Source organism: Lepus europaeus, chromosome 2 (genome assembly GCF_033115175.1).
Source record: "Lepus europaeus isolate LE1 chromosome 2, mLepTim1.pri, whole genome shotgun sequence".
In the NCBI taxonomy this organism is placed as follows: domain Eukaryota; kingdom Metazoa; phylum Chordata; class Mammalia; order Lagomorpha; family Leporidae; genus Lepus; species Lepus europaeus.
Genome location: NC_084828.1, coordinates 55,924,068 through 55,937,622, shown reverse-complemented (window position 1 = coordinate 55,937,622; position 13,555 = coordinate 55,924,068). Strand labels below are relative to the sequence as shown.

The 13,555-nt window shown below is 38.8% G+C and overlaps 1 protein-coding gene across 1 annotated transcript in view; it reads left to right on the top strand.

Annotated features, from left to right (window-relative positions):
* Positions 1-13,555, top strand: part of IMPG2 (interphotoreceptor matrix proteoglycan 2) — a 95,358-nt gene that overhangs the window by 70,341 nt on the left and 11,462 nt on the right. The window contains exons 11-14 of the mRNA XM_062176377.1: positions 228-313; positions 5,637-5,940; positions 7,459-8,744; positions 9,348-9,567. Coding sequence (XP_062032361.1) covers positions 228-313; positions 5,637-5,940; positions 7,459-8,744; positions 9,348-9,567 — 1,896 coding nt within the window. The remainder of the gene's footprint in view (positions 1-227; positions 314-5,636; positions 5,941-7,458; positions 8,745-9,347; positions 9,568-13,555) is intronic.

Genomic DNA, 13,555 nt, shown 5'->3' with positions numbered 1-13,555 from the left:
AAATTAAATATAACAGAATTTAATCGAGCAAAGAACAGTTCATGAATTGGGAAGGCCCTAGAACCAGGCCAGTTTCTCCAAGACTCCAGAGCTGCCACGTGGCTGGATAACATTTATAGGCAGAAAATGGGAAACGGCACACAAAGAACTTGGTTTTAATTGCCCCAGCACCTAAAATACAATAATATCTCAACTAAAAATGTTCTTTGATATTGTTCTTTCATCAGTGAGAGGAATTTTGCTTCCACAAACTGAAGACTCTACCTGGAATATGCAAAGTCCAAGCCTTCAGGCACCACCAACACCTATTCTGGTATGTTTCTATGTTTCACTGCTATGTCTAGAACAAGGTTGTCAAGCTTCTCTCCTTTGTACCCTCATCTGCTTACTTTGGCATCACGAATTTCCCAAACTGTTTCCATTTCAAATATTCTCTTGCATCATCCCTGGAACATTACTCATAGTTGTCAACTCACAGGTACTAGGTGTTGGTTCAGAAAATTTAAGCCTTCTTCAGTGGTTAAGTGAAGTCTGCATTTCCAAACTCCATACATGGTAGAAAACTTGTTTGTTGCTCACACTTGTTTGGTGATGATTAAGTATAAGTTGTTCTCTGAAAGTTACCCAAAAATATTTTTACAAGCCAGACTATAAGTTGAGGTACAGAAATTTATTTCAAAGATTATAGTGAGGAAAACATTTGGGCACTAAAGCGTGTAGAACTGGATGTGCATGGAAGGGAGAAGGAAGAATAAAAATATCAGCTAGCTGATAACTGACAGTGGCTCTAAATAAGGTCTCCTTTTAATGTGGACTGAAATCACTACTATTTCTCCAGAAACAACATGGGGTGAATATTCTTTTTTATACTTACCACCCAGTTCCATCAGGAATTCCTCTGCATCGCTTCTTGGCCTTTTGGCTAAGTTCAAGTGTAGGAATTCCTCTTCTCCCTCTACACCTCTACAGCTACAATTCACTTATGGAGGGACATCAAGTAGAAAAGAAAAAGACTTGCTCAAGTGAAGTGAATCAACAGTGATGATAGCTGCAACCACAACAATATAGAGACTTACCATCTGCCATTGGTACTAGAATCTTTTATTATCATATAGACACGGTAGGCAGGCTGCCTTCTCATCTATATCTCCCGCTCCTCGTATCCTCATCAGACTTCTTTTCTGTCTCATATCAACTGTTAGAACCACTTGTTTCTTGGCTTTAATTTAGCAATGTAAATTTAGAAAGCCTGTCTCAAATTCATTTAGCCATTGAACTTATAGCCATCTCTTCTATTCAGTTGCAGAGTGAAAAGGTTCTTTCCTGTGATCTTTGTTTTGGGGGGAAATGACATCCAAGAGAATGTTCATTTGGTGTTTATGTATTCACTTACTCAAATATATTTGTTTTGCGCACTTCATGTGCCAAATGCTGGGTAACTAATGTGAATGAGGGGTGACCTTTCCTATAAGAAGTTTCCAGTTGGTAGTAGTAAACAGACTTCTAAACAAATTAGGTTATGTAGATGTTATCCTGGAAGGCCATTCAGGGTGTAGTGGCAGGGGTGGTGGTAGCACCATTAGCCTCTGTTTCTTGTAATCATATTCAACCTGGACTTTTCTAACCATGGGAAGAGATATATGATGGTATTTTAGGATCATATAAGCTAGAGGTTACACAGAGTCTAGGTCCAGGTACAGACATGCATTTTGGGGATGTGTATATACATATATATATATTTATATTTATGAGTCAATATTTAAAAATTAATTTTTTGCATAAAAAGGCAACTTTCAATCTTCTGAAAAATCAGTGAGACCTGACAGCATGACATTCATATTCCCTTGTGTCAGAGAGTGGCCACAGCTTGATCATGGCTGCCCCTTTGATGATGCATAGCACTGACTAACTAGTCTCCTTTGTTCATTTATGTTGCAGTGGCGCCATTTGCATTTAAGCCAATTTTTCACTTTTCTTTTTTATTAATGATAACTCCAAAGCACCAGTCAACAATTTAAAGACATAAAAATAAGTGATTAATTAGAAATGTCTGATTCTTACTTGCTTTCCTTTCCCCCCTTGCTTTTTCCCTTCAAGTGTTAGTGAGATTTTACTCCACTATAAAGTGACTTTTTTGTTAAACCAGATTTGATGTTTTAGAATTATTTTAGAGGTAGAAATGTTGGGATATTGAATTTGATGCCTTTCTGGCATCCCGACTTGGAAAATCATTTGTTGCACAGTAATTTTCTATAGCACTAGCAAGCTTTTCAACTGGCATTAATAGAAGTGAAACTGGCCAGAATTATATTAAACTTGTCAATATACTACATTGAACTAGAGGAAGAATTCATGAGTCTCATTTGTTACTATGGGAACATCTATTGATATAAAAATAAATGGAGTGCTATTCTTGGCACTTATGTGCTCACTGTTCAAAACATATAAGAAAGCTTCATTGCTTTGAAATGTTTTTAGGCATGCCACTTTTTATTTGGAAGTAGATGGTCTTCCTTCTTTACCTGAAAAGTCAAATTGTTTATTTTCACATTTTATGTTAATTTTGAGTTGACTTTTATTAAAGATATATTATTCTGCTACTTTTGCAAAATGAAAAATCACTTAACTTATAAATATGCCAAGATAATACATATTGTTCTTTTTTTGAAAATTTCTTTTTCATTGAGGATTTGGTATCTGTTTAAATGTATGTCAGTTCATCTGATATAATGTAAGTCAGCTCTGTTTGATAAAACTAAATTTCTTTAGCACAAGCTAAAGGACTTCAGTCATCTCACTTGGAAGTTAAAAAAATGAAAAGTACCTTTGGAATTTGTTAGAATATAAACTTGCCTGACTCAGCTGGAAGCATGGTTAGCTTTAACAAATTTCTAGTTTTAGATCATTAAGAGAAAAAAATGAATTTACTAATGGGGTATGATCATTTTTATCGTAACTATACTTTTTTAAAAAACAGAACTAGATATTGAACAAATGGCCTTCTTCTGATTATAAACATGGTTTCAAATACTAGAAAAATAAAGGGGTAAGGAAGGAATTTTTCTTTCTATGCAAACAAATATTTGAATATTAATGTGCTCCATTTGTGTTCATTTTGGACCGTGTAGACTTGTAGAATATGTTAACCCAGCAGAGAAAGGACCGACTAGTCAGTTAGCTTTAGTTTTTCCTTTGGGAATCTTTTCTCCACCTGTGACTATACACTTGTAGCAACCTCTGAATGAATAGCCACATTATAGCAGGAAAAGCTCTGGCACTGAGAAATCTAGAGATAAGCTTTCATTCTGAATTTTTTCCTTTTTCTTTTTTTTTGGTGACCTTGGCCGTTTTGCTTCTATGAACCTCAGTTTATTGTCTTTCATAAACATAATTGGCACCATAAAATCATGGAACATTTGTATAACATGGCTCCTCTGGGGTATAAGATGTTAACAGTTACAGTTACCTCCAGGTACCTACTGATGGAGATGTGGATAGAGTTAAGTGAGCAAAAACAGGGATGCTGAGATATGCAGAGACAGCATCAAGAGACCATTATCCTCTGTTGGATTCCAGGACAAAAGGAAGAAATGCTATTATCAGAGCCTAGTGAAAGCTGAGGCTGTAACTGTGGAGGACACAACTATTGCTTGAGACACAGTATTGAAAATAGAAAAAAGCAGGGAGAAAATACCCCAACTTCTCCTACCTCCTGGCTTTTGATCTGCTTGTACTACCCATTATACAAAGTCAAATGGAAGACAGCTAGAAGGGAGCAGGAGTGCTGCAGTTCAGAGGGGTCAGCTTTCCAGGACACAGAACAGAACAGAAGGATATGGGGTGGTGGTGGCAAATATAGAATAACCAACCTAGCAACTTATTTGCAGCAGAAATTAATTAAAATAGCATGGACGAGGCAGGAAGTGATGGTGTCACTAAGCTCCCCAAATGAAAAATGAGTTTTTTTTGACAGAATGCTTGTAGTTGAAAGGAAGCAGATAAAACTGAGAATATCTTGCAGTATAGCCAATGATCTGTTGCTATCTTTCTTCTGTATTTGTACCTAGAGGAAGGGACTAATAAGTGCATGACTTGTGATTTCTTGCCTCATGGTTCCTCAGCTGTGGTTGGAAGTGTGCAGTTCAGATCTTCCTTACAGACCGTTGAGGAAGAGACAAAGGACATTGTATAAGCAAAGGGTAAAAGATGAACTAGACCATGGGTTGGGAAGACTCCTTCCAAAGGTTTTATTTCATGGTTTTGGCTAAACTCTAGTTAGTCACTTTAAATTTGTGTGCCCCCCCCCCCAAAAAAAAAAAAAAAACACATTAGGCTTGAGAGTGTGTGTCAGTGAAAATTGACTACCACTGATAGGAATCTCCCAGTGGAGGTGGGGGGAGGATTATGTTGAGAGTTTCTATTATGTTGAGAGTTTCTTATTCTTTATTTTGGTTGGCTTTACTTTTTTTCTTAGCTGTCCCATGAATTGTAATCTTCTGGTAGGTTTTAATGTGAGACATTTCTTAAAGATTCCAGTCGATGAGAGAGATAGCCATGTATCAACTATATTTGAGTATATAGAAGTATATTTGAAGCTCAGGCTGGAATAATCTACTCAGAATATGATCAGGCTGTAGCCTCTACTGTGGAGCTTTTAAAAATACCAGTGTCTACCTTTTTTGTTTGAATCTCTGGGTTGTGAGGCACAGACATTGTGTTTTTCAAAAACTCCTTTGTGATTTTAATGCCAATTTAGAGTTGAGAATGAGTGCTCCTTTCCATTTTCCTTTTTCAGTTTTCATCCACCCAGGAAGTCTCCATGTTTGTGCATAGTACTTGTTCTTTGCTGCTCATAACCCAGTGTTGATTGAAATACATAAACTCCTGCTAAGTGCCATGGCTATTTTAGCATCATCATTAGACTTTTTACATAGAGTGTTCTTCATTAGATTGAATAATTAGCATGTTCTAGGATTGTGCTTCTGTCTAGTTTTCTGTACCTGAACCTAAATTTTAAGATACAATTAGTACTATATTAGTAATTAATCATTAGAAAGAGGAAATTGTTTGTATCTTGTAAGAGTGATGTCATTTCATAGGTGGAGATATTCATCTGAGGAAACAAACCACATTTTGATGTGGTGACATTTCAGATAAAAAAAGAGGACCTAAATTGTTTTTCTGAATAATGAATACAATTGCTAATTCTTTTCTGATGTGAACTTTGTGCTTAGATCTTTGCCAAAAAATTACAGATACAAGTAACTTCTATGTATTTAAAGTCATTTAAGCTAAAAGACAAAGGGAAATAAACCCTGTAAAGCAAGAGAGAGATTTTCTCTCCCAAATTGACCTTGTTTAGGATCCCTAAACATGTCATCTTATTGTTTTCCACTTCACAGGTGAGTTTTGTGGGGTTGCAACAGTTTTTCTCTGGATTTTCTAACCAGAAATGAATTGGGATTTGATTACAGATCTGATTCTAGAGCCCATGTGCTACCCACCCCACTTTCCCCAGGATTACATTGCCTGTTGTTCCTAGAAAACCTGGGAGTATAGATGGGTAGATGGTATTTAAAGTCATTTTTGTGTGAACCTTTTATCCATGATATGATTTAGCCTTTTTTCCCCCCCAGGATAATGCCCTTCCAGCTGAATGGCCTTCAGCAGATGAATCCACAACCAGCAGTATTTCACCAATTGATTTCAGCTCTGGGCCTTCCTCAACCACTGGCAGGGAACACTCGCCAGAAAGTCCATTGGGTGATTTAGTGTCTTCACCTAAATTAGCCTTTCCCTCCAAGGTGGGCCTAAGTTCTTCCCCAGAGGCCTTAGAGCTCAGCGGCTTGACTCTGCATTCTGTCACCCCAGCAGCGCTTCACACTGATTTGCCTGTGGCTCTTGAGGAGGGGACTTCTGGATCTCACTTGTTAGAAGATGGTGAGGAACTTGAATCATTTTCATATCTTATTGAATCAGATGCCAAGGGTTCTGAAGAGAGGAAGAGACTATGGCTGACAGAAAAAGCCTGGTAGCACTCATTAGGGAGAAAATGCCTCAAGAAACTGTGGTGAGAGAGGAAGGCAGTCAGAATAAGTCCCTTGGGATAGAGAATCCAAATAGGTAAATAGTAAGAAATGGAGGATATACAATTACATTATACTACTACTATTTTTTTTACAAGATTTTAGAAGGTCTCCCTTCTGTTGATTCACTTCCCAAATGGTTGCAATGGCTGGAGCTGTGCCAATCTGAAGGCAGGAGCCAGGTGTTTCTTCCAGGTCTCTCACAGGGATGCAGGGACCCAAGGACTTGGGCCATCTTCTACTGCTTTCCCAGGCCACAGCAGAGAGCTGGATTGGAAGAGGAGCAGCCAGGAATAGAACCCGTCACACATATGGGATGCTGGCACCGCAGGTGGAAGATTAACTTACTGTGCCATGGCACCGGCCCCTATTACTACTACTATTAAACAACTGCTTTCATATTGGAGTGGTAAACAAACAGCATCAAAAAAGATTATCCCAGCAGCTTTAATAGGATTAATTGTGGAGTTCAAGTCTAATGATTGACAATCTTCTAGATGTTGTGGAGGAAAGGAAAAATCAATGTGACTAAGGAAGGAGCATACATGCTAAAGAGAAAGATGAACAAGGATATAAATAATGAGTCTAGAAGTTTGAGCATAGCCTGAATATGAAGGATGATTAGTAATAAAATAATAGAAATGGGGATTGAAAGAAAACAATAATTTCTAGAGAATTTTCTTCCTCAATTCCCACTGGATTGTCTTTGTTTATTTTTTTATGGCTACTAGAAATTCTCTATTTAAAAAACCAAATGAGGCCAGTGCCGTGGCTCAATAGGCTAATCCTCCGCCTTGCAGTGCTGGCACCCCCGGTTCTAGTCCCGGTCAGGGCACCGGATTCTGTCCCGGTTGCCCCTCTTTCAGGCCAGCTCTCTGCTGTGGCCCAGGAGTGCAGTGGAGGATGGCCCAAGTCCTTGGGCCCTGCACCCGCATGGGAGACCAGGAGAAGCACCTGGCTCCTGCCTTCAGATCAGCGGGGTGCACCGGCTGCAGTGCGCCTGCCGCGGCAGCCATTGGAGGGTGAACCAATGGTAAAGGAAGACCTTTCTCTCTCTCTCTCTCTCTCTCTCTCTCTGTCCACTCTGCCTGTCAAAAGATAAACAAAGAAACAAAAAACAACCAAATGATTGAAAGTGAATTATTTTAACATTCTAGGTGTTACCATCTTCAGGGAGGGGGCTGTATTCATGAATGATCATCTCACATTGCAAACACATTACTGGGTCTTGTTTGCTCTATATAGCAAAGTAGTAGTCATCAACAATTGCTGCTACTAACTTATTGGGAAAAAAACAGATTGCTAGTTTTATTGAGAGAACTAGGAATATGTTTAAGTTTGTAGTATATTTAACAGAAAATATTATTTTCAGGATTAGCCAATATTGAAGAGTCAGAAGATTTTCTTCCTATTGATCCATTGCCTTCAAGTTTATTGACTCAACCTGTGCCAAAAGAAACACTACTGTCCATGGAAGACTCTGGTGTGACCTTGACATCCTCACCATATATTTCCTCCCCTGTGACATTAGATCTTCTTACTAAAGAAATAACTATACCTTTTGTCTTAGATTCCTTGGACTCCAAAGTCAAAAGCCAATTAGAAGTGAGCCCTTTGCTGCCAGAAACACCCATGGAAAAAGAGTCCTTATTTGAGAGTGGTTTTGGTTCTGGGTCTGGGCAGATGGTGGATCTAATTACTTGGCCATGGAGTGAGATTTTGTTAGAGAAGAGCACAGAACCACTGTCCAAGTCATGGCTTGAAGATGAGGATTCTCTTTTGCCAACTGAGGGTGTAGATGAAGAACTAGTCATAGATGGCAAAATGATTTCCACAAATCAGATTGTTGAGCATTCAGAATATGCGCATGATAGAGCCACAAACTTTGCAGGAGAGCTTCTTGGTGGACCTACTGTGTCCTTCTTTTCAGAGACTGCAACCCAGCCTGCATCTCCAATCCTTCCTGAACACACATCAGAGGTACCTGACATTGATCATGGCTCTGCTACAAAAGCACCTCTTCTGCTGCCATCTGTAGCAATATCTGCTCCTACTGATCAAGCAAACCAAGATGATTTCTTAAAGGAGGATATGGAGAAAATTACAGAGTCATCCAAACATGAAGAGTTTGATAGCAAGATTTCAATGGTGAAGTCAGATTTGCAAACTTTGTGGACTGCCTTGCCAGAATCAGATATAATTTGGGAAGGAACATCTTCTCTATGGAAATTGTCCAAAGACACATTGGCAAGTACACCACAGAGTACTGACAGACTCTGGTTGAAAGCTTCCATGACAGAGTCTAGCAAATTACCTCCAACCACGAGCTCCACCCTGCTAGAGGATGAAGTAATTGTGGGTGTACAGGATATTTCATTAGAACTGGACCGGGTAGGCACAGATTACTATCAGCCGGAGCTAATTCAAGAGAAAAATGGCAAGGTTGGTAGTTATGTGGAAATGTCTACAAATGTTCACTCCACAGAGATGGCTGTTGTGGCTCCACCCACTAGCGGAGGTGACTCAAGTTATACCCAGATGACAGGAGCTTTGGTAGTTTTCTTCAGTCTCCGAGTGACTAATATGATGTTTTCAGAAGATCTGTTTAATAAAAACTCTTTGGAGTATAAAGCCCTGGAGCAAAGATTCTTAGAGTTGGTAAGTACAAAAAGAGAAACACGGGCACTAGAGAATAATCAGATATGAGCCACCCCTCCCCCAACACACATGCTCTAAATCAAGGAAAGTGTGATCTGCTGTGAACATTTATTGTGTGTCGCCCACTAATAGCATAATGGTCTAAGGTCATCATGAGACAGTGAGATACGTGCATACAGGAAGTGGAAAATACAATAGTGGCAAGAAAATAATGTGACAGGTTATATACAGAAGGCTGTGTTCCATGATTTCTGTGACCCAGAGAAGTTTGAGATTTCTTTTCACATTCTATTGTACACCAAGGCTTTTTTGAATCCCTATTATGCCTTTACTCTTGTGATCTTTTAACAAACAGAGGGAATAAACTTTATGGGTATCTAAAATTGTTTATGAGCTTCATGGGACTTCTAAACAGCACATTTACAATTTATATTTCCAATAATTCCTAATTTATACTTTGTTTAACAAGTTAAATGTATATAATTCAATGAATACAATTAGGAAAAGTGGGAGAGGGACTCACTCTTGTTTTTTTGTTTTTGGTATGTGGTGAACAAAATGCAGAAGCTTATCAATAAACTTACTACTTTCCATGTATTGTAGCTGGTTCCCTATCTCCAATCAAATCTCACAGGGTTCCAGAACTTGGAAATCCTGAACTTCAGAAATGGCAGCATTGTGGTGAACAGCCGAATGAAGTTTGCCAAGTCTGTCCCTCCTAATGTCAACAATGCTGTGTACATGATTCTGGAAGACTTTTGCACCACTGCTTACCAAACCATGAACTTGGCTATTGATAAATACTCCCTCGATGTGGAATCAGGTAATAATATTGCCTTTTTGGTGGAGTCTAGTGATTATTCTTGCGTTTTTTTTTTTTTCATCGAGTCATGGCCAATCCAATATGTGTATGTGTGTGTGTGTTGAGGAGGGGGATGAGGGAAGTGCTATGCCAGCATATCTTGATAATTAATAAAATATCCTTAAGACATCAATATCATCATCTTTTCTAAAGCATGGCCTATCATGTTTTATTTACTGGCTTGTTTCCCATCCCCCCCCCCTTTATTTTAACAGGCAGAGTGGACAGTGAGAGAGAGAGACAGAGAGAAAGGTCTTCCTTTGCCGTTGGTTCACCCTCCAATGGCCACCGCAGCTGGTGCGCTGTGGCCGGCGCATCGCACTGATCCAAAGCCAGGAGTCAGGTGCTTCTCCTGGTCTCCCATGTGGGTGCAGAGCCCAAGCACTTGGGCCATCCTCCACTGCACTCCCTGGCCACAGCAGAGAGCTGGCCTGAAAGAGGGGCAACCGGGACAGAATCCGGTGCCCCGACCGGGACTAGAACCCCGTGTGCTGGCGCCGCAGGTGGAGGATTAGCCTATTGAGCCGCGGCATGGGCCAGCTTGTTTCCCGTTCCCCTTTCTACTCACTCTATCTGGCTCTCTCTTTTACTTACCCATTGAATATGTTATTACTTTTTTGCCAAGCCCCATAGATTTGACTCTCTTGTCTTCTGTTTTATTTTCCCAAGATTTTGTATCCATTCCTATTGTGTTAGGTCTTTTATAAAGTAAATAATTTTCCACATTTTAGTAAATAGATCCAACTTCTCTTCTGAGCTCCAAAAGCAATTAATACTTCCTTGACAATCTCCACTTACCTTTATTCTCAGTATATCAAATTTAAGTAACCTAAAGTGGACTATAGCATTTCATATCTCTCTAACCTCTAGGAAACATCCATTCTTTCTCTCAGATTTTCCATCTCTATAAATGGAAATTTATCTACTCAGTTACTGTAACCAGAAACCTTGAGTTTATTCTTGATATTGTAGTTCCTGTCACATTCAACTTTTAGTCTGCCACCAAGCTTATGGTGATTCTGAATTCTAAATATTTCAAATTCATTCTATTTTCTGTGTCTCTACTGCCACCACTCTATCTAGATTATCATTAATTATCTTTCATCTGAATGAGTTTTCCCACTTCCTTTCATTCCTCGTATTCGTTCTGCAGTCAGTAGCCATTCTGTTCTTTCTAAATCATCAACCATACTATTCCTCTTTGCAGTTTGAAACAACTCGATGGCCTACCCAATTTCATAGCCATAAAGCCTAGTCTCCATTGTCTTCCCATATCATCCAATGAAAATAACTTTGCTCCCATGTTCTAGTCTAACTAGTTTGTTTTTAGTTCTTCATATACAAAATATTAATTTTTAAATTTTTTGAAAATATTTAAAATAATTCAGAAAAATGCAGAGTTCAATGACTATGCATAGATTTAACTATTTAACAATTTATTATACTTGCTTTATATGTACATTACACACACACAAATACATATATACTATTTTTTAAAAAATTTATTTGAGCAGTAGAGTTACAGACCGTGAGAGGGAGAGACAGAAAGATCTTCCATCCATTGGTTCACCCCCTGGATGGCTGCAGCTGAGCTGCACCAACCCAAAGCCAGGAGCCAGGAGCCTCTTCTGGGTCTCCCATGCGGGTGTGGGGGTCAAGCACGTGGGCTATCTTCCACTGCTTTCCCAGGCCAGAGCAGAGAGCTGGATCGAAAGAGGAGCAGCTGGGACTAGAACCAGTGCCTGTATGGGATGCCAGCACCACAGGTGGATGATTAACCCACCAAGCCATGGTGCTGGCCCCATATGTACACTTTTTTAAAAGCAAAGTGGGTATATTAGTATCACATAAGGTGGAATTCATGACAAAGATCATAAAATAAGGGTAAAGGATATATTATTATGTAAGAGATAAAATTCAATAAAAACTTATTCTTGCCTTAAAGCTTTTGCTTGTACTGTCCCCTTTGTCTGAAACCTCCTTTTCACCCTTTATGTGTCATTTCAGTAGCTCTTCCTTAAAACATTCACTGACTTATTAATAATCTAGATTAGGCCTTTTCTCTTAGTCTTTCTTACAATATCATGTCCTTTACCCCTATAGAGTTTATCATCATTGTAATAATGTTAATTTATGTGTGTAGTTTCTTAATTGTTACTTTTGTGTCTTATATTAACCACTTTCTAGCCAGAACTCAGCACAGTGCCTTGAATTTAGTAGATCCTGAAAGATACTGTGAATGGATGAAATATAATTGTTTTCATTTGGAAGGCTTGGACACAGAGAATTCTGTTGGAGCCTGAAATTTCATTCTTTTTTCCATTCCACATACCAGGGGACAGTGGTTTTGAGTAGGAGTAAGGTGGAATGTCTGGGTTCCTATTTCTCCAGTGCCTTTTACTTTCAAACTAGTTTAGAGGACAGCCCTACTCTTAAACTAGGAAAGAAGTGAACATTCTTTCCTTTGCAACCCTTGAAGGGCCATTATTCACTGAAAGTGAGGAAAATGATTTAGTTAATTCCTGTATCCAAACTTCTCGCCACTTCAGTTCTTTAAGGCTGTTTGTACATTCTTTGTCATGTGGTGTAGTGGAAGAAGCAATTAATTATAATTTGGAAGGTCTGGTTTCTTGTCTCTTCCATGCTATTTATCATTTGTTTGACTGCAGATGAGCTATTTTATCTCTTAGCTTTAGTCCCTCATATATTAAATGGGGTATAATATTCCTTGCTATAATATTTCATAGGGATAATCTAAGGATTAAATAAACAGCATATACAAAACTATTTGACTACCTATACAAATGCAAGCAGTCATGATTTATAACATTTTTTAAAAAAATTAATCACTTTTTATGAAACTTATAATAAATAGTACATTTGCTTTAATTTTGTGTGTAACTCTTAAAATAATTTGACATTGGCCTCTCCATGTACAGTGTAAAACCTATATCTATGTCTAATCCCTCTCCCCAAAATCTCTCTAGGCTTTGTTAGGGAACTTAAATATCTCTTAATTACCTCCAATTCTGAGTTGAAGCACAACACATGACTTAGGACTATTACTGACTGAAAGGTGTAACCATCCTAGAGTTCTCTGGCCACTCTCTCTGAGCTTCTCTCACTAGTTCATGTTTCCCTTGAGGCCCAGCCAGCTAGTAGGTGTCATCCCAGACATTCTAGACCCATCAACACTTCTCTTGGATTACTTTTGGCTAGCCAGAATGTAATTCATTCTACAACTTGATTCCTGTCTCCAGCACCAAATGTAGCTCCAGGTCCACCTTTGCTTGTCCATAAACTTAAGGTGCTTTTCCCAATTGAGGGCCAGCTATTCTGGGCATCCACATTTAGCCAGCACAAACGACAGGAAAGAGACTTTAAAAATCACAGTCTGTTAACTTGTAGTGCTCTCTCTCCTTGGTCTGAAAGTAAGAGGAAGCAGCATTCATCATTTTTCTTTATTAATGTTTTTTTCCTAATCGATAGGAAACATAGACTGTCCTTTCTTTCTCCTGGCCCCTCCCACCCACAGAATGGCCACAAAAGTTGAAATGGAATTTTCTTAATACATGTATATGTTTAGTTAAAGGCACTTAGATTCAATTATATTAACTTTGGCTAGAGAAAGTCTCTCACCTAACCTGTTTTCATATGCAGGGTCTTAGAAATTTTTGGTCTTTTATCAGTCAAGCAGATCTATGTAATACCACTCTTGCCACCCACCATACACATTCCTATCCCTCACTGCTAGGTAAAGATTAGATTAGTTCTGGATTACAGAGACACAAAATGAGTACTAGGATAAAGGTGTAAAGATTTGGGAAATATACAGTGAAATCCTGTTGGGCAGTCCTTTTGTAGAAACCACCCATCTCTCAGCACATGAGTATCTTGCCAGTGATTCCTATATTAGTTTCATATAAGTGCTATAAAAAGTCCCAGAAAC